The 22,925-nt window shown below is 34.1% G+C and overlaps 1 protein-coding gene across 3 annotated transcripts in view; it reads left to right on the top strand.

The window, feature by feature from the left end:
- Positions 1 to 22,925, top strand: part of LOC145252576 (uncharacterized) — a 442,445-nt gene that overhangs the window by 223,934 nt on the left and 195,586 nt on the right. Inside the window, exon 2 of one of the 3 annotated variants that reach the window (XM_080112226.1) lies at positions 17,951 to 22,143. The exons of the other annotated variants lie outside the window; for them this stretch is intronic. Coding sequence (XP_079968352.1) covers positions 17,951 to 17,960 — 10 coding nt within the window. The 3' untranslated portion in view covers positions 17,961 to 22,143. Of the gene's footprint in view, positions 1 to 17,950; positions 22,144 to 22,925 lie in introns of those variants that run through there. 3 annotated transcript variants of the gene reach the window in all.

Raw genomic sequence — 22,925 nt, 5'->3', positions numbered from 1 at the left:
CTTTGTTTATAGCCACTCTCGCTGTTTTTGTTGACGCTATTGTTTTGTGTAAGTAATGTAAACAAGTGATTACTTAGTCCGCGGGGCTTGATATTAAAAGATATTACAATAAAATGAAAAATAAAGAATTTATAGGCAGTTGGCGATATTTCATTTTTATATTCTTTACGTTCTTCTTTTCTCCAGCTTTATTGTTCATTTGCTTTTTGCCCTTAGGATGATTCAGTAAAGAATCGAAATCGTTCGAGATAAATATAAAACCTGAATTTACTATTAATTTAAGATAAAAAAAAATGATCGCAGGAAATGTCAATAAAAACAATAAGAGGGTTAATTGCGCAGAAGATTTCTGTTATTTTTAGCAGTGTTTACTTAAATGAAAAAAAAACGCTGCCTAATATATATATATATATATATATATATATATATATATATATATATATATATATATATATATAACTACTTCATTTACTCACATAAATTTAATAAAAATGTATAAATTTATGCGTAAACTTTAAGTATTTACTTCAAAATTGCTCAATACGTAAGTAGAGCTAGTTAATAAGTTATAAAATATATATGGCGATTAAGCTAGACTGAATATTCCGAGTTTCATCCACTCTAGGACTCTTCAGGCTTATGCGCGAATTTTGTGGTTGTCTGTCGTTTTTATATACGCATCTTTTATTGAGATTTTAGTTAGCCAATCAGCTAATCCATGCGCCCTTCCTATCAGCCAATGCACTTATCGGACAAAGGCCTATTTGACCTCTGGTTGACCTGTTCCTTTGGGTGTGCTCTATTTAGCCTGGATATCTAGTTTCTTGACCTGTTTTAAATCTAGGTTATGGTTTTTTATGTTACTTTATATATAAATATATATATGTACATACATATATGCACATATATATATACACATATATATATACATACATATATGTGTGATCGTTTATGTATATTCATGTTTATTTAATTTATTTATTTGTTTATTTTCTATTGTCTTTTGTTTGTTTTGTTTTTTTAGTTTTAAAACTATTTTGTATCGCTATCCTAGAGTAAATTTTATCTTGTGAACAAAGTTGTTCGCTATTGCTTTTCTACAGTTTAATAGATTTTGGGGTTCTTTAAAGTACAGGATAGCAAATTTTTCATGAAGGCATAATCTACATGGGTCGTCTAGGGCCCTACACGTGGTAGCTTGTCTTATATATATATATATATATATATATATATAAATGGTAATTAGTAAAAACCTGAAGAGAGTGCTCAATACTATTGCAGAACAAACATATATTTTTATATTACCGTTTTATCTACTTAGTTACACGTGTTCCGATTACCGAATCGTATCAATGACTTCATCAGACTTTTCATTTCTGTACAGTCTGATGAAGTTACTGAAATATTGATACGATTCGGTAACCGAAACATGTGTAACTAAGTAGATAAACAGTAATATATATATATATATATATATATATACAGATGAAAAAATTAAGATATGATCAAAAATATATATATATATATATATATATATTATACTCTTATTAATTTGTTTGTTTTTTTTTGTATTAATATTCATATTAAATACCCTTCTTTCTATTTATTTAAAAAGAAAATAAACTTTCTCATATATGGGTCGTGAAATTACATTCATCTGCAAAAGATCTAGCTTATTTGCATATTCTTTTAAACATTCATTTGAACTGATTACTGGTGTTGAAAAGTCCTCAGAATTAGTAAGGAACGTGAGACACGGTTTCTTCTGATTGGCTGTTTATTACCATAGCCAAAATTTTCAAGATAAACGTTTTATAGACGATTTCTTCTGATTGGATGTTGGTTACATAGCAACTTTATCGTTGTCGACACCTTCATAAATCATAGCGGGAATGTCGCTTGCATGCTATCATACTTGGGTTATATAGAGAGAGTTAACAAAAGTGATGCTCTTTTCTGTGCTAGGACTAATAATATTTCGCTTTCGACGGCGCCCGTTTATTCTGTTTCTCTATTTTTTCTCTTCGTTTCGTTTATTTGTTAATTCCGGCTTTTGTTTGATTTTTTTTTTATTTAGTCAATTTAAAAAATTGGTAATAATTTTTTAATGGATTTTTTTACAATGCGTATGACAAAATAGAAAATATTATTTCAAAGGAAAGACTGGAGAAATCATGGAGTACATAGAAAAATGCGAGCATGAAAAGTAATATGGTAAGATTAAACTTATAAAGGTAAAAGGGCTAGTTGTTAAAACTGGAAAAGAAAAAGGCAAGATATTCTAGTAAGAAAAATATAAATTTAGAACTTTAAATATTGCAGTATTAAGAATTTATATATAATCTTAAATTGAACTTTTTTTTCATTACTTATGCTCGCATTTTTCTGTGTACTATATATATACACAGAATTTTCCTCGCTTTTGTCTTTGTGAGAGTTCGTCATATTGCATGAAATCGATGTTGATTCGTGTTTTTTATATGTTCCCGCGGTACAGTGTTTCCTTGTCAGCCAATCAGATTCTGTTGAAGTAAATACTGAAAATAAATACATAAAATTATATATATATATATATATATATATATATATATATATATATATATATATATATGTTACATTTTCACCCCAAACAAGGTGCATTGCCAATTTGATGTAGGGGGCTACTATCAGAGACCTAAGTTGTATAGGTATTATATGGGGAGTTTAGCAGCAACATGTCTGTTCACATTACACTTGAACTTCTGCATGTCAGTACAGTTGGGGAAGCAGAAAACGGGAAGAAAATTCCAAATGCTGCAGTTCTGGGGACGAAGCTATTAGAGTAAAAGACTTTCTTACATCTAGGGTTCTTGACTGTGTAGGGGTGGAACTTCGCTGCTTGTCGGGTTTTTCGGGAGTATTTTCGTCGAGGGGGTACAAGGGCTTGTAGTTCTTCAGAGCATCCGCCATTAAAATACTTGTAAAACAGGCAGAGGGATGCAACGTTTCGTCGTGGCACGGGGGCTGAGATTAGATCACACACACACACACACACACACACACACACACACATATATATATATATAAAGAGAGAGAGAGAACGAGAGAGAGAAGTTGAAACAAAATGAGATAGTTAACCGATAGTGTGATATGTATTAACAGATTTATATTTGAACTTTAGATACGCATGCGCAAAACTCTCCTTTTCGATTACTTGACAGAGTTCAACACAAAGAGTGCGAGATATGACCAGAATAATATTGACGCATATGACTCCATTTTGATATGATTTAAAAGTTGACAGACAAAAAGGTGCAAAGCTTGTCCGTAAGCATTATCTTATTTTGTGAAACCAGAAAGGTTCTGATAATTCCGTTCATCGGGTGTGAAGGTTCCAATATCTGCTGGCAGAATCCTATAGATTCCGTGCGATTGTCTTGGACAGCTGTTTCGGTTAACATACGGACAAAGAAATGTCATCGAATTGACTATAAGCGGCGAATGCAATGGCGGTATCTCCATCGGCCCGGAAGTTGGGTATCGTATTTTAGATGTGTGTGCTGTTTTTGTAGCCGGTAAATGCATTGGGAATATAGCAGGTGTTCCACGGAGAAGTTGTCGTATTTTCACACTTTTTGAAAGTAAAAGTGACTGCCAGTTTAGGCGATAACCTGGAACCTCAACTGCAAGCGTTTATCTCCGAAAACCAGACATGCGCATTCAGGGATACCCCCCCTCCACCAACAAACTTTAGTTATCCTCCATCTCTCCATTATACTAACCCAGTCTTATATTATCAATAGAATAATTTATTTATTAAACTCAGACTTGCATAGTTATGGATATCCAAATATAACTTTTAGTAAATCTCCATTTCTCCTTGACACTAAACCAGTCTAATATTACCCTAGAAGAAGTTATTGATGAATATCAGATTTGTATAGCTACAGATGACTAAAATTCACATTTAGTTATTTTGCATATTTCCTTTACATTATTCCAGTCTATTATTACCCATAAGAGAATTTATTTATAAAACTGCGAAATTGTTGATACGGATAGATTAAATAACGTATCCTTTGTCTCAATCTCTTCTTGGCACACACCAAGTATAATATTTGTATTTATATTAGGCTGTTGCAAAAGCAATAACGTTTTCTCACATATGTTATTTTTATATATGATTTATGAATTAATTTACTGATATATATATAACCATGCATTTGGCCCAGGAACCACTAACGAACGTGTGGCACAACGGTGGTTCAAGAAATTTCGCAATGGAGACGAGAGCCTCGAAGATGAAGACGGTCGCGGCCAGTCGACTGCGGTTGATAACAAACATTTGAAAGCCACACGGTAAATTGCTGTTGAACTCGAGGCCGACCACTCAACAGTCGTTCGCAAATAGGGAAGTAAAAAATTTGGATAAATGGGTGCCGCATGTACTGAACGATAGTAAAAAATATCGTCGTTTTGAGATGTCTCCCACGCTCCTTCTGCGCGACAAAAACGACCCATTTCTCAAGCGGATTGTGACGTGTGATGAGAAGTTGATCCGCTACGACAACCGGCGACGAAGCAGAAATTGCACCAAAAACAAAAAAAAAGGTTATGGTGACTGTTTGGTGATCTGCGGCTAGTCTTATCCGTCACAGCTTCTTGAATCTGGGCGCAACGATTACGGCAGCGAAGTACTGCCGACAAATTGACGAAATGCACCAGAAGCTCAAACGTATGTTCCCAATATTGGTCAATATGAAGGGAGCAATTCTCCTCCATTTCAACGCTCGCCCGCATGTTGCTCAACTGACCTTGCCGAAGCTGAACGAATTGGACTATGAGACTCTGTTTCATCCGCCATATTCACCTAACCTCGCGCCCACCGGTTATCACTTTTTCAAGCATCTCGACAACTTCCTGCTCGAAAAATACTTCAAAAGCCGAGATGATGCCGAATTGGTCTTCAATGACTTCATCGCTTGCAGAACTCCATAGTTCTATACTAATGGGATACATAACCTTGTTTCTCGTTGGCAAAAATCTGTGGATTCTGATTGTAGTTATTTCGATTAATAAAGTTTAATATGAAAAGAGTTGTGATCTTTTGAAGTTGAACATAAAAACGACATTGTTTTTGCACCAACCAAATACTTATTAAAGAAAGGAAGTCTGTGCAAAAGCAAGAAAATTTACCCATGCAAAAAGTTGTATTTAAATTAATCATCTGTTCGTTTTGAAGTATTCATATATTCCGTGATAGATTTGCAAACTAAAAGAAAAATTATATAACGATCGGACTATGTGATTCGGTATTTCCATATTCTCTGGTATGAAGCGAATATATTCTGTTTTGAAGGTCTATATATTATGAGGAAGATAATAAGGGAGTTAAAATGAAATAATATAGGTTTTTTATCGGTGTTTTTTAAAGAATTAAGAAAAAATCCAGTGTGAAAGAGGTGCGTATGAGGAGAAAATGAATAGGAAGTGAAAGTAATTGCTACTTTCTTTAAGTTTGGTTTTGAGAAGAATACAGGTCGCATGAAATGTAACAATATTTCTATGTAAAATAAATGTGGGTATGTGTTCGGGAAACACGCATTAGGAAATACTATTAATAGTTTGCAACAAATGTGTAGCACATTAAAATGTTGATATTAAGTCTACACGTGCTAAAGATGAAACGACAGTATTTTATTATATACATGAAGCTTTTTTTTTACAAATTCATTCACAGTGGGGAGTTGGACACCAAAGGACAAAAAAAAAACAATTACTAAGATCCTCCAAATGTTATTCTCAATAATAGACCGCCTGCTGTTTTTTCGGTTTTTTACTATGAATGGCTTTGTGGGTTGTGGTGGAAATTTTATCGTTGACGAAAGGTGTCTGCACTTTTTTTTTGTTTTTTATTATTAATGGGGCTAGATATGGCTGATATAGAGTAACTACTGACAGAGAGAATTTGAACCTTATGCATCAGTACATGCATATAGCAAAATGAGTAGATACCGAACTAATTTCAAATTAAGTTCTATTTCTGCTTTACAGCTCAACCAATCTCACTTCCGGTTCCGTTTTTACGATATTTTCCATTTTTAACAACATTCTTTTGTCCATGTGTTTATAAAAGAGATGGTATTCTCGAAATATTAAAGACCACAACTATTTTGGTTATCTTAGGCAGTAAGTCTGTGTTTATTGATTTGAATTTGTCGTTGTTTTCGAAAAAATAAATGGACATGCAGAGGTAAAATTAAAACCCACAAGATCTTTCCTGTGCCCAGTTTTGTTCATACGTCACATCATTTCAACACCCGGCTCTCTGCATTGCCATCGCCTTCTTGTACTCCTCTATATATTTTTAAAAATACTTGTTGTACCAGATACATAGTTAGCATATATGGTGATTTTCTAGCTTCTAGCGTCACCCTGACGCACACACATACGAGTGAGCTGCCTCGAGAACCTTATAGATTGGTAACGAAGGACCCATAACCAATTACTTGTAGGTTACTGCGTAATTTTAAGTCTTCTCGTTTTTCATACACGTTATTACTAAGTTTCTTTTTTTCTTTTTCTCTCTACCTCATTCTCTCTCTCTCTCTCTCTCTCTCTCTCTCTCTCTCTCTCTCTCCTATTTTATTACGCTGTATTATTCTCTCAGTACTAACCTCTATCTCTACTCTAAAATTGTTCACTCGTTTCACGCTAATCATATCATTATATCTTAGTCTTTTCCCCGACCTCTTCACATCGATCTCTCTGCATATCTATCGATCTCGATTGGAGGACGCTATATTGATTTAAATATCAAAATAAGTAAATCTTGCACAATAAGTATAGTTTATTGTTTATTGATAAAAAAAATCTATATCTTAATGCTTTCCTAAATAGTTACTATTAAAAATTATATACACAAACACAAGCACGAATAAACACACATACAAACGTATATATGGACTAAGTTACTGCATGGGGGCATGTGAAGCGTCCTCCCGGGCGATTTCACTGATTTTGATGACAATAAAAAATGTAGGAGTGTAAAATATTTGTTGATCATCATTCAATCCCGGGCAACGTCGGGTCTTCCTGCTAATATATATATATATATATATATATATATATATATATATATATATATATATATATATATATATATATACTCGGCTTGCTTGGTCGTACAATACGCTTAAACATGATATTTTAATTTATGCAGATTGCGTATGTATTATTATAGAATCAGTCCTCTAGTGAATAGTATATATTACGAGGAATTGTACCTCTTATTTTATCGTAAATTAAACTCATTAATAAGAAAAAAAAATAATATGGTGAGACACACCCGTCAGTCGTAGAATGCTCTACCAGTAAACTGTATGTCCAGATGACAAGAAAATTGTTTTTTTAAAGAAGAAATTATTTGCTGAGATGTTGTTATTTCCCTTGGCCGGTTTAACGTAAAATATTCCCATATAAAAATTTTTCTTATTTATCACCGTCCATGTTTATTTGTGGCAATCCAGGGATGCCTTTGTAGGGTGCTGGCGATGGTTCTGTTGTCATAACTTGGATCGGTAGAGAGCATGTGTTATACAGCGGCGCATCTGTGGTCTCGCTCGTTGAACGTTGTGTCACTTTCAGACCTGATAGAAGCTCATATCGCTCTTGGGATTTTTACACAACTGGCCAACTAGTAGATTATCTGCAACAGCAGAAGAAAGCCTGTTTACATCAAACGGAAATGGAATCATGTCCTCTTCTCTAGGGAGACAATTTGATCTTTCTACTCTGCATATATATATATATATATATATATATATATATATATTTTAAGCCTCCCTCTTTGGTAGAGCACTGTCGTAAATAATCTCACCCGCTACTTAATTGGCTGAAAATGCGAAGCTCGTTGTTTGTTTGTTTACGAACACGCGATTTGAGCACTATAAAGGTGGTGGCGGGTGTCTATTTAAATAGACAATCCGACGAGTTATTTACGGGCGTCAATTCCATGGTCGAGTGGGAGAACTGCCGACTGTCAGCACGACGGTTCTAGGTTCAATCCTTGGCTATGAAGAGATGCTAGTCTAGCGGCACTGATGAGTTGTGATACAACGAAACAGGACTGTATGTCGATAACTATATAAATATATATATATATATATATATATATATATATATAAATTCAATTGTGTGTGAGTTTGTTCCTTATAGACTCCGAAACGGCTGAGCAGATTTTCTGTAAAATTTACAGAACTCTACTATACAAGTCAAGTGATCTTAGTTAAGTTTTGTCTTAGGATACCCTCGGTAATTGCCGATAATCGATAATCGAAACAGTTGTTCTAATTTATCCAACATCGGTAAAACCATTTTTTCTATGTCGTCGCTTAGCAACAATGATAGAATAACGTGCCGTGAGAATTCTCCCTTGGATAAGTTGATAGCGTCCTTTTTTTTTCTTCTTTTTTGTTGCATGTCGTGGTCCGTAGGTTCAAACTCTGCACGTACATTTCTTAATTTTTTTTCAATAACTGCAAAGAATTTTATAAGATTTAAAAATTTACGTGGTATGTAGGTTCAAACCCCGCACATAATTTTTTTCTTTATATTTTTTTTATTAACTGGAAAGAAGTTTATATAATATATTTTTATAAAAGAAATAGTAGGTTCTCTAGAGTGCAATGTAGAACAACATATATTTTTGACTAAGTTACAGCATGGAGGCATATGAAGCTTCCTTCCCGGGAGATTTCATGGATTTCGATGACAATAGGAATGTGAAATATTCGTTGATCATCATTCAATCCCGGACAACGTCGGGTCTTCCTGCCAGTATATATATATATATATATATATATATATATATATATATATATATATATATATATATACATATATATATATATATATATATATATATATATATATATATACATATATATATATATATATACATATATATATATATATATATATATATATATATATACATATATATATATATATATATATATATATATATATATATATGAAATAAAATGGAGGTGGAAGGACCTGGATACTCAACGTTTCGCCCGATTTATGCGGGCTTCTTCAAGAGGGATGGTCATTGACGAGAGAGTCGGAGGATTGGGGCTATATATAATGATTTTTTTTCACTACGATATTTTATCTTTTAGACGCAATCCACTACACTAGTTTACTCTAATTTAGTTTTTTTTTTTCTCTCATAAAATGTATATACATGTACATATGACATCTAATTTATATAAGGAAAACACGCTGCTCTCCCCCATCATTATATATAGCCCCAATCCTCCGACTCTCTCGTCAATGACCATCCCTCTTGAAGAAGCCCGCATAAATCGGGCGAAACGTTGAGTATCCAGGTCCTTCCACCTCCATTTTATTTCATATCGTCGGATTTAATCCAGCTCAACAATCATATATATATATATATATATATATATATACATACATATATATATATATATATATATATATATAATGGTTGTATTGATTGGTTCCCTAGATGTAAATCCAATGAATCTCACATGATTATTAAAGAGTGTTCAATGCAGGGCAGAACTGGTATATAGTCTGTTTATTATACAAACATCAAGCTGAACAACAACAAAAAAAACAAGCAATTTTTACATCCTATGAGCAGAATTATCATACTAATACGGCAGCTATTCACTTTTTTTCCACAACATAAATGTAATGCGTCAAGGTAATATTATCAAGACTTTATAATAAAGTATACTTGTCTTTGCATCTTCCAAAATTCTGTATTCTAGGAAGACATACGATACTTACGAGTGGCGCCACGAGAAGGTTAATAAATCCTAATTGAAATGTGTTTTTTGTGGAACGAACTGGATTCGAACTTGGCTCACTCTAAACACCAGTCGTGTCGTTAACCACTTGGCCACCGTCACCTCCTTAGAATCCTAATAAACCATAGTTCTCTGTACTCACAATACTTTTATAGTCAGAATAATAATCCCTTATTACAATAGAAAAATGCGAACATGAAAAGTAATATGATTAAGCTAAAACACAGAAAAGTAAATGACTAGTTGTTAAAACTGGAAAAGAAAATGACAAGGTATTCTAATAAAAAATATAATAAATTAAAATATTGTAGCATTAAGAATTGACTATATAATGTAAAATAGGAATTAAAAAAAAATTAATGCTGCAATATTTTAAGTTATAAATTTATTATATTTTTTTACTGGAATATCTTGTCTTTTTCTTTTCCAGTTTAAACAACTAGTCATTTACTTTTCTGTGTTTTAGTTTAATTATATTATTTTTCATACTCGCATTTTTTCTATTGTAATTCATGATTTTTCTAGGATTCCAATAAATTCACTTGTTCTTTGTTTAATTTCAGTTTTATTTTTTTCGCCTCCATAAACACATATGTAATATCAATGTACGGCACTCGTCTGCTTTCAATAAAATCTCCTCATTTATCTTCCTTTCATTCTTTCATTCTATCATTCTACTTGTTACTTACTCTCTTTTAGCGACAGCGGTGAATCAGTAGCAACACTAGTAGCTGAAGCAACGCGGTTGCTATAGCAACCAGTCATGAAAAGCGTCGCTCACCTCCTTACATATTTTTGCGCTTCCATCATAATTTTTTTTTACTTAACGAAAATTTAAAAATTTTTTCACAATATAGCTGAGAAGGTGATCTATAAACTGTAATAATTGTTTGAAATTTGGTCGAAAAATGAGTGAGCAGTGAAGCTTTAAAGCAGTTATAAATGACTAAAACTGCTACTTAACCATATATTCAACCACGGTAGTGTTTGAATGGTACTAATACTAATTCTTCAATTCACTAATGATACATTTACATTCACTTTCTACAAAGGCAAAATTGAAGGTTAGTTTTCTTGACGTCATAAATAAAATATGGCGGCGTTTTTTTTCTCAATGTCATAAATAAACTTTGAACGAATTTTTTTTCTCAATATCGTAACTTAGAAGTAAATGCTCTTCTTTTTTTTCTCGTGTGAAAGCTGGTTTTATCAATGTCGTAAATAATGCTTGAAATTGTTTTTCCATTGATGCAAGTTAAAGAAATTTGAATAATCTTTTCTTTTCGTTGTCATAAATATATCGGGAGAGTTGCTATTCCGATTGTCGTAAATCAAAAGACACACACACACACACACACACACACACACCACATATATATATATATATATATATATATATATATATATATATATATGCATATATATATATATATATTACATGGAGGTCACCACTTATCAAGGCCCGGAAGCCACTCGGAGATAAGTGTTATTGCGTATACAGTAATCAATGAGACAATATCGTAGTAATCGTTAGTAATGGGGATTTGATAAAGTGTCTTACTTAAGGGGACGGTTCATCAGGTATTTGTTTATGTTGGACTTGAAGACATCGAAGTTGTAGCCAGGTGGGAAACAGGCAAACGGAAGAGAGCTCCACGGGCGTGCACGTCTAAGAAAGAAGCTTTATTCATCGAATCTACGTTTTGATTTAGGCACAGATAAAGAATGGGGAAAATTACTGGCAGTGGTTTCAGCTAGACGGGTGTTTATCGTGAAAGATTGGCGAGGGGGGGGGGCAGAGATTGGAGTTCAGACGTGCACTTTCCATGGAAATAACGATAAAACAAATGCATGCTCACAACGTCTCTTCTGTGGGAGAGAGGTTGCAGGGAAGAGAAAAGGGCATCCCCCACTAGGCTACGAAGTCTATTTTGTAGTCTGTCAAGGCGTCATAGGTTGTTTTTAGCAGCTCCAGCCCATCCTTGGACGGACTTGGCTTTTATATAGATAGAAAATTGCATCAGCAATGAGATATCTGCTGGAGCGATAGAAGGACCCACCATTTTTCCAGCGACTTTGGCAACAGATTCGATGTACGTGTTCCATTTCAGATCAGAAGTAAAGGTCAATCCCAGACGCGTGTCACAACATGGAACCTCCCCATACGAGAGCCGTCCATTTCAATTGATGTCAGATGGGGATCAGAGTCTTGATGATGTAAAGATAGAAGTTTGGTTTTAGATGCATTTAAAGAAACCAACCACCTTTTCCCCCATTGTACCACGTGCTCAAGATCACAGGAGAGAGAATCAGAGAGAACTTGGTCATTTACGGCCTTTGATGTGTTGCCATAGATGGTCGTGTCATCCGCATAGATATTAACTAATGAGTTAAGTATGTGTTTTGGGAGATCATTGATGTAGATCAGGAAGAGAGTTGGGGTCACCAGCATTAATATTGATGGCCTCTGATTTCTGCCCATCAACCACTACTCTTATGAGTCTATCAGAGAGAAATGATTTAACAATTGAGAAAACATTTCCAGTTATACCGTAGCTGGAAATCTTGTGAAGTAGGCCCTTATGCCATACCTTATCGAATGCCTTTGATATGTCAAGAGCAATTGCCCTTGAAGAGAAGCCTTTGTCGAGAGATTCACTAATCCTATGAGATATAACCGTTAGCACATCTGCTGTAGATCTAGCAGAACGGAAACCATATTCCATGTCACTAAGAAGGATATTTCTGTTGAGGTGGTTGGTTACTTCTTTATTTAATATGGATTCCAGCAACTTACTCATGACACGCAGGAGACTTATTGGTCTGTACTAAGAGGGGGATGACCTGTCACCTGAATTCTTAAATACAGGGCATACTGATGAGGTTTTCCAGGGTGTTGGAAAGCAATTCTCCTTAAGACAACGCTTAAAAAGTTTTGTAAGTATGGGGGGAAGTTCTGGTTGGAGCGTTTTCAACACTATAATTGGAATGCCGTCAGGGCCAGTTGCTTTATTGGAATCAAGGTTCTTGATTAGCTTGGCGACATCACGCACAGATATTTGTATGTTGCATAGCGTGTTGTCTGTTATAAGAGGAAATACAGGAAGTTGATGGTATATATATATTGATATGGTGTATATATATATATATATATATATATATATATATATATATATATATAATATAGGAGTTTATGGTATATATACATATATATATTGATATAATATATATATAAATATATATATATATATATATATATATATATATTGATATAGTATATATATATATATGTGTGTGTGTGTGTGTGTGATTATATAGGAGTTGATGGGATATATATATATATATATATATATATATATATATATATATATATATATTGTAATATATCTAAATTTTCATACCAATCAGTTAAAACCAGATGTCCACTCGAGGATAAGGTTTTTAGAGATTGTCGTTTGGACGATGAATGTCACCACGAGAGGATTAAGTACAATCAAAGGAATGTGAAGAAATTTATATAAGAGGAATTTATTATCTGACACTGGTCAACAACACGTTTGTCGTCTGCGTTTTTTTTTTCAGCTAATTAAGGACACATCCCGGATTTTGCTAACGAGGAAACGATATTTTTAAATATGTATTTCTCAATATATTTTGTGTAAATATTAACTGAATAAATGGATATCGATTCCGAAACGATCGTACACATAATTCGATTTTCTCATGTTTCTCCCACTGAAGCCGATTAATATTTCCCAATGGTTACTCTTTCATTCTCTCTATTAACATTGTCTAATGTAATTACGCCTATGGAGTTTATCATATATCTGCAATACTCCGAGCGTTAACGCCTCCCTCGAGAAGGTGGCTAGGACTCATATTTCACTGGATCTCGGCACGTATCGTCTAGTCTCCTCGGAGGTTGTTACATAATCTGGTATGCTGAAAGCGAATATCGAAACGGCAGGCAGGAAGAAAGACAAAACGATTGTAATCTATCTACAAAAGTTTAGTTTGCATAAAATTATGTACAAATGTTTTTACAATTCTCATTCAGATTTTGTAAGTTCTTTTCAAAGTCTCAACTCTCTTCACAGACAGCGACCGACGGATGGATGAGGTGGGGAGGGGTCACGTCTCTCTCTTTACTCTGATCTGAAACTCTCTCTGGCTCAACTCTTCTCGCTCTTCTCTGAAACTGACTAATTTTCGCCGACAGTAGTATATATAGTAAGGTAAGTGGATGGGGTGGAAATTCTCCCCAGCCAATAGGATTTCGCCACGAAATCTCCACGAAATCGAAAGCCCCAGGTCCCTGGGTGGGCACCGTTCCCACACTGAAAATCTCTCACCAATTTCAAGGACAGATGTCAATTCTGACACCCGACCCTGGGTTCATGTTAAGGCCAGACAAGGTTCTAAGTGAAATTTCCTGTTATCAACTTTTAGCCGTAAAAATATATTTCTCTGGTTTTAAAACAATATCTATTTTGACATGAAATAAAATATATATATTTATCTTCTCTATCTTACATCCTTGGATTATCTGGCGTCACCTGGGAATACAAAGCTACCTTAGCGTAGTTCTAACGCTCCTCAATGGGTGATTATGTTACAGAGTACAGTACCTTTAAAATATTAATACATTTAACTGAGGCTTTGCTCTTTCAGACTTTGGTCTATTACTCTCTATAGTATATATATATATATATATATATATATATATATATAAAGCTGAACGTCTGTGTGTGTGTCTGGTCAGGAATATGCTCCTATATGGTTGACTATTTTAAAAAAAACTGGTTACATATAATGATAGAAGATGTATCGAGGATCAGGAATGGGTATGTTTGATCTGACAGAACGGTGGTTCATAAAAATTGCGGGGTCTGCGTTCGCGTCTGGCCCCCAAAGTATGGAAATAAAAAATGACAAAAAAAAACGTTTACAGGATTTTTGATATAGATGTACATATGAATACTTTGATAAGTATGTTTTAACTTAAATAGGGATGGTATAATAAAATTGTAGGGGTCTGCGTTTGCGCCGGTACTCCATGGAAATATGGCACAAACTTTAACAAAAACTTTTCATATCTATTTGCGTAAGCATACTTTGATAATTATGTTTCAGTTTGAAGAAATATCGTATAATAAAATTATTGGGTGTTCGTTCGCGCGTGACCCCCATAGAATGTAAATGTCAAAAAGTTTAACAAGGTTTTTTAAAGGGGTGAGGGTCCACAATAAAACCTTAACTTTAATCTTTAATCACGTTAGCTTTTATTTATTTTTTTGAGTTGAATCATATTGTGTCGAATAAATTGACCTCATAAATTCACGTTCTTATTAAAATCAAAGCCAAAAAAAAAGTCGGAACTTTAGACAATTCTCGACACAAATTTTGCATAACTCTGTTTTTTTTCCTTCTCCACTTGCACGTAGCACTCTTGCGAAAATAGATAAATAAGGAAAAATAAGAACCTTACTTTTTATCGTGTCAAAAGAAGGAAAAAATCATGCTCACGTGATTACGTGGCTTTTTAAAAGCATTTACATAACCTTTTTATTTTTATTTTTATTTACATATCTGTTTAACCTTTCTTTTTGTCAGTGTACGAGAAGGAATTCAGTTGATTACAACCCTTTCTCCGTGTTCTTTACATTACAATAGTACGACCCTGAATCCGACGGCGCAATACTACACTGTTACATACTCTAAAACTGAAACGAAGCTGTTCTGATTGAAAAGGGCGCCATTTTCTTCTTATTCATATTTATATCGATTTTTGCTTTAATTTTTATTTTACTTAAGTAAGTAAAGCTTCATTATTTTTCAAAACTGCTTTTGTTGCTTTGTTTTTCGATATTTCGTCGATATTATTTAGTAAGAGTGTTTAGAAGAAAAGCCAACAAACGACTAGCCGAAAAATTAAATATACAAGAAATAAATGTTACCATAGTCAATAAAAGTTCAGTTCATGTTTTTTTTTTTGCTTTAAAATATTTTTAATGCTCTTTACTTTAAATAATTTCAGCGAACCGAAATTAAAACGAAATTTGAGGCGATAACTACTTAAATGAATTTTTATATAAACTACACATGCCATAATCGAATATTCCTCAAGCACAAAATAACGGAAAACATTAAAATATGTTTTTAAATATTCGTTACTTTGACGGAACTCTCTTTAATTGTTAATACAGAATGCTCAGGTGCCTCTCCTTCAAACTGAAAACGGGGCTCTCCATTTCAAAGTCGCTGCCATTTTTTTTTTTTTTTAACCGGTTCGCGAATTAAAATTTTTTTTTTTCTTTACAAACTACTTAAAAATACAAACCAATGTATTTTCTACCATAAAAGTACCTTTTATTGACTATGGTAACATTTATTTCTTGTATATTTATATTATTATTATATATAGAACATTTTCTCTTTGTAAGGAAACATCATTTTGTTGGTCACTCTTGGCTACGAATGGAAACAAAGTTGATATAAAAAAATATATTTTCGCAAAATTATCTTTACTTTCATCACATTTTGCTTAGGGTAAAATTTTTGAGTATCAAAACCTATTTGTTTACAACCCCCTCCTTTTTATAACCTATCATACTTTCAATCGCAGTCCATTTTCTATAGGCTGTTTTTGAACCCAGTCAATGACGTGTACTTCTGCTAGTATATATATATATGCATATATATATGCATATGTATATATATATATTAGACTGAAGTAGAATGTTTAATATACTCTAATAGATCACCCAATCAATACGTAAAAAATTTCGTTACATAATATTTCGAAGCTTAATGCATCATAAGAGAAGAACATGTTTATATATATTTGTCATATATGTACATATATATCCATTTTTTGTTTTATTTTACTTCAGTCGAAGTTCTCAGAAATAAAAGAGGCCCATTTCCTGGGGCTAACACTTGAACTCTATATGAAATACATAGATATTCGAATGTTCCATTAATGTTCTTTATCTCTCAAACACTGAGTTAGTAAAAAAATTTAGAACATAATTTTCCTCTCCCCAATTAACCATTTTCGTATGTTGTAGTTTATCTTTCGTTTTCGTCTCTTGGTCTTACTGGATCCCAGGACACAATTTATCTAGTCTGGTGGAGTATCCAGCTTTGTGCTATTACTTGAGGTAATATCACTTGGAGAAGGTGCACCAGTCCTCGTAAAAGCTAATGTGAGTTATTCATAGTGAAGATATCTTATTTGGGCAGCGGATACTATGTGATTTTGAATATTTGGTCAGGGTTTACTTCTAGGGAAAGTATCCTCATGCCGGGCTGTTCTGGCACACCCCTGTACAGAGAGACCTTAGAGACTCGAGGACAGTGTCTAGTAGACATTCATATTTCGCAAATCAATGTCTTTTGACCTTCGTCTCCTTTCTCTTTCTCTCCTCTTCTATCTGATTCTCTCTACCCTTCCCCCCTCCCCTCTCTCTCTCTCTCTCTCTCTCTCTCTCTATATATATATATATATATATATATATATATATATCTCGCTGACTGTCATTCCCAAACATATCTCTCTCTATGACCCTATCTCTTTCTATCAACCTTAATATTTTGGTACACTGTTCCTTCCACAGTCTGCAGGTGAAATCATTTCCAATAATCCATATCCAATTGGTCTGGCCATTTTCCGAACTCATCGGTAAAGTCCGCTGTTCCCTTAGTCAGAATGGCTTTGTCCTCTTTATCAGTAAATCCTGAACGAAATTTCCTGATAGTCAACACTTGTGCGTCTTTCGTTCTTAGCTGCAAATACTGCATTAGTGTGCATCGGGCCGGACAGAGTGCAGCAGAGTCTCCTGACACCATTGCTATTTAGAAATGATCGAGCAGCTGCTTGCTATAAAAGGAAGGGAAACGAGAAATGGTCAATTGAATGCAACGAATTGACGCCGCAAAGAAATATCGACAGATAAAAAAAAAATCTCGAATTGAAGTTGCACAATGTGAGCCGTTGTTATGAAAAATAATGTTGATGGTGGTGGTGGTGGTGGTTGTGGTGGTGGTGGTGTTAGAGAACGGATTAGAGGGTGTAGTAAGGAATGATGGGATGATTTCTTTTTTCTGTTTTTTTTTTTTTTTAGAAATAACTAGACGGGAAATGGAAAGAGAAGCCGCAGAAAAAGTAAGAAGAAAGAAGGAGAAAGGAAGAGGAAGAAGAAGAAGAAGAAGAAGAAGAAGAGGAGGAGGAGGAGGGGATAAGAAGAAGAAGAAGAAGAAGAAGAAAAAGAAAGGAAAATATATATATAATAAATTATCATGCGGTGATAGAGGATGATCGGATTTGTTCTTTTTTCATATAACTAAATTTGGCGTGTAAAGAGAAGAAGAAGAAGAACAAGAACAACAACAACAACAATGGGGAGGAGGAAAATGAGGAGGAGGGGGAGGAGAGGAAGAAGAAGAATGAAAAACCATACCGTACATTCAAGAAATAAGAAAGTGATGCAAAGATGAAATCAAAATGAAAGAAGAAATAAAGAAAGTAGAAAATATTATAAAAGGGGGGGGCGGAGAAAGAGACGAAGAAAAGGATAAAAGCGAAAAATGATGAAAGAATGAAGAAATCAATAAAGAAGGAGGAGATAAATAATAGTGAAAGCAAGAAGAGAAGAAGAGGGAGGAAGAAGAAGAAGAAGAAGAAGAAGAAGAAGAAGAAGAAGAAGAAGAAGAAGGAGAAGAAGAGAAAGAAGAAGAAGAAGAAGAAGAAGAAGAAGAAGAAAGGTTAAAAGAAACACGAGAGAAAAAAGGTAGGAGAAAAAAGACGGAGAGTAAAAAGAAGAAAGAAAGAGAAGAAATAGTTAAATAAAAAAAAAACGAAGTGGGGAGGGGAGTAGAAGGGGACGAAGAGGAAGGAGGAGGGGGAATGTAGATATAACTGGAACATAATGAAGTAAAAAGAATAAGAAAAATCGGAATAAAGAAAGCAGAAGTTAACGCAAATAGCGAATCAAAAGATAAAAGATAAATAAAAATAAAGATATAGACAACGGATTAGAAGAAAGAACTAAAGAACACAAGAAAAGAAATACGAACGAGAAAAAGAAGGACGATCAAAAAGAATGAAAAACAAGGGAGGCAATACGAAAAAAAAAAAAACAAGGAATGAACAAAAAAGTAGAAAAAAAGAAAGAAAAAAAAAGAAAATGAAGGATAATCGCCAAGTTGTCCCATTGTGCTTATTCAACCTGACTGTTTCTAAAGGAATGGTGTTTGTATAAGAGAGCCGTAAAGCAACCGAAAACAAATCAACGGCTGTTAAAATATTTACTATCAATTTAATCTTATTTATCTCCCTTGAAAATACGGAATTCAAAGAGTCGGTAAACCTATTTACGACCAAGTTAATTTAAAACCAGCTTGATCTCATTTTTAAAATGTCCTATCATATCAACACACACACACACACACACACACACACACACATACGCACAAACACTGACCAACAGACACTGTGATCATAGCTGGTTCGTTTTTCGTTTCTTGTATGTCAACGCTTTTTTGTGGGAGATTGGTTCTAGAGTTATCTCCCTTTTTTTTAGGAAAAATTGTTTTCTAGACTGGTTTTATTCCCAGTGGAAGAAAGCTTAGACCCCTTCTACCATGTTAAATAATGTTGACTTCAAATCACTGGGAAAATAGGGGGATCATTCTACCGCCCCAGAAAGTGTCTCATTCCTGTAGCAATCCTCTACCTGTACAAATGTCCTTAAGATGTACTACTGATGCCACATTTGGGGAGAAACTTCTAAGCGTACCTTTTTTCTACCTTGACAACAATACTCGTCTACCTACCACAACTGCCAACAATTTCTCTCGCTTTGTAAAACTAAACAACATTTCCATGAGCAGAGTTTATTTCCTAGAACTGTTCGTTTATGGAACCCAATACTATGGAACTGTTTCTCACCTGACGATATCATGTTAGTTTTCAAGCCTAATGCAGATAACTTCTCGTTAAGTCGTCCTCTCATATAATTAAACTCTATGTGAGTTCCACCATGACTGATCACGATTTTGTCTCTACTTTTACCTAACACTAATTCCTTCTTGTCCTTGAGTAGTCTCCGAGGCTTGATAAGCTATGACACCCCCCCCCCCAAAAAAAATCTCGTGCTGAACACCATTCTTTGTGATAACTCGTACTAACACGTGATCCAGAATTAAAACCAGCTTTTTTTCTCATTTGCTGGCCACATATGCTACAGCCAACATCGGCTTCAAAGCATTTTCCTTAACAAAAAAGGCAAGTTTTGATATTTTAGTCTTACATAAATAGCATGTGCATTCATGTTTTATACGTATACATATGTCCATGTTTAATCGTATGCCTTACTTTTACTCTCTTCCTAGCTTGTCGTAGACCGACTATTAATAAATGAAATGCCTTTGTCTACTCCGGATTTTAAAGCGGTTTTTCTTCTCCACGCGTGTACACAGTTACGTAACACACTGCGAATTTTGGCAACATTATACACGTTTGAAAAATTGATTTAATCGTATTACTTGAACTATACGAAGTTCTGTTCTCATCTTCAGTGTCATTTTCACAATGTTTCGGTCAATGTTACCTCCAACCTTCTTCGGATGTATCTTATCGAACTCATGAATCTTTCTGTTGAACTCGCGAAATCTACACAGAATTTTGAACGGAACCCTTCAGTTAGATTCAACCGTCAGCCTCCAGAAGAGTGTCACTTTTACAGGTGAATTGTTCCAACTTTTTTTATCAACTACGCCACAGGTCTGGAGATTGAAGGTTCAGACCTAAGTGTGGACGACATCAAAAATAAAATTGCGAATTACTTATAATTGTATACAGTCATGGCTTACAGAATGAGAACTTGCTTTCCATCTTCGGAATTTTATGCAGTTTGGCAGAAAGATTCCAGAGTTCGACAAGATACACATAAGGAAAGTTGGAAGTGATACCTAAGTTCTCTTTTTGTTCAGAAAGTACGTGTATCTTTCTATGAGATCAAAAATAATAAGTGAAGCATACATGGTCCCCTGTGAGTACACAGTGAACGAGGCATAAAAAAATGACTAAGTTCAGCATGTATCTCCCCCCACTCACCTCCATTAAGCCCCCAAAATCGCCACGGGACGTCAAATCCTGGTGAAAATTAACAAACGGTGCAGTTTTAGGCCTTAACATATGTAAATTTCAGTTCTGCACTATGCAAAAAAAAGAAATGGCTAAGTCTATCATTTACCCCCCCATTAAGTTCTAAAAGTCCCCAAAGCCTTAACATATTTTAATTTTAGTTTAGCACCATGCAAAACTGCTAAACAGACATACACAGAAAATTTTGGACAAATATGGTAAAATAGTCCCGAAAATGGAGTGTTTTTATTAGCCCTAAAAGAGCCCATGGGACACACCCAAGAGTTATCGCGAAGTATAGCCAACAAAATTATATAGAAATCAGTTAGTTACAACTTTTCAGAAAGTTTTATAAAAATCCAAGGCATCAATTTTTTTTAAATAAGCACAAAAGTGTACATTTTAGCCATTTTAACACGAAACCCCCCCCCTAAGGGTGGGTGCAATCGGAGTTTTCCCGGAAAATCCGTTCTGTATTTTTTTACTCATATCATGTTCAATGTTTGTGAAAATTTTCAAAAAATTCCATAGCGTAGTTATTGAGAAAGTTCGAACGAACGGCCAAGGCTGAATTTACAGGCCCACGCCCTTTTTTTCGGTTGACAAAAATGATTCAACTAAAACTTGTTTTAATCGGTAAGCATAAATGACAAAGGTATTTCAGACGGAGAAAATTCAAGCAGGAGCAGCCAAAAGCCCCCGAGAGATGGAATCAGCAATCAAAGGAAATACGTCAAAACAATAGTTTGAATTATCCGATAAAACTCACGTCCAAGTGTTATTGTGACAGAACCGGGGACAAGTTCGGAAAAACTAATGACAGAATAAGGGAAATGACTGTTAGTGGACAGTTGCCCTGTCTTCAGGGATGGATGGCAATGCGTGCGTTTGATTCGTGTCCTTCACTTTCTCTCTCTCCAAGGAATATTTCTGCATATAAAATTAATGTCTATAGAAAGTTACTTTAAACAATCGACGTATATATATACATACACACACACACACACACACGCACATATATATATATATAAATATATATATAGTCTGACGAATTCTCACGAGAATGAAACGTGGAATATTTCGTGTAGCTTAATTGCCATATATATTTTCATACTTTACTACCTAGCTTCACCAATATATTGAGCACTGTTTAAGTTAATACTGAAAATTTACGAATAAAATTATATCTTCGTATCTTAATTTATATGATTAAATGAAGTAGTTATATATATACATATATATATATATATATATATATATGATTACTTAATGATTACTTAATTTAATTACATAAATTAATATACGAAAGTATAAATTTATGCCTAAACTTTAAGTATTTACTTCAACAGTGCTCAATACGTAGGTAGAGCTAGGTAATAAGTTATAATATATATATATAGCCTGGTGAATCCTAGCGTGGATGAAACGCGGAATATTCTGTGTAGCTTAATCGCCATATATATTTTATAACTTACTATATATATATATATATATATATATATATATATATATATATATATATATATATCACTGCGCCTTATCATAACAAAATGTGGAACAATGGAAAGAAGCCCCTTTTGAGGTAGCTGAGGACTTCTACATTAATTAACCTTGTGCCTAACTTGGTCTGCAACTGTGTGGAGGAGAACACACATTTCAGTGAGGACAGGTTGTTGTTGTTGTTTTTGTTTTGTTTTTTTTAGGTTAAAACCGTCGGCACATGAAGATCGGCAGATGTTTTTGAATCCAGTGCACAATGAAATTTAAGCTATGTTGACATTTTAATATTAAAAACAAATATGGGCGATGAAACATATCTCTCTCGCTCGCTCTTTCTCTCTCTCTCTCTCTATCTCTCTCTCTTTCTCTCTCTCTCTCTCTCTATTTGTCTCTTTCCTTCTCCTTCTCTCTCTTTCAATGAAGAAAGAGAAAATTAAATATAATTCTATTGT

Source organism: Euprymna scolopes, chromosome 29, assembly GCF_053919585.1.
Source record: "Euprymna scolopes isolate OS-2025 chromosome 29, ASM5391958v1, whole genome shotgun sequence".
Taxonomy (NCBI): Eukaryota; Metazoa; Mollusca; class Cephalopoda; order Sepiida; family Sepiolidae; genus Euprymna; species Euprymna scolopes.
The sequence above is the reverse complement of the archived record's forward strand: the minus strand, read 5'-3'. Positions and strand labels throughout refer to the sequence as shown.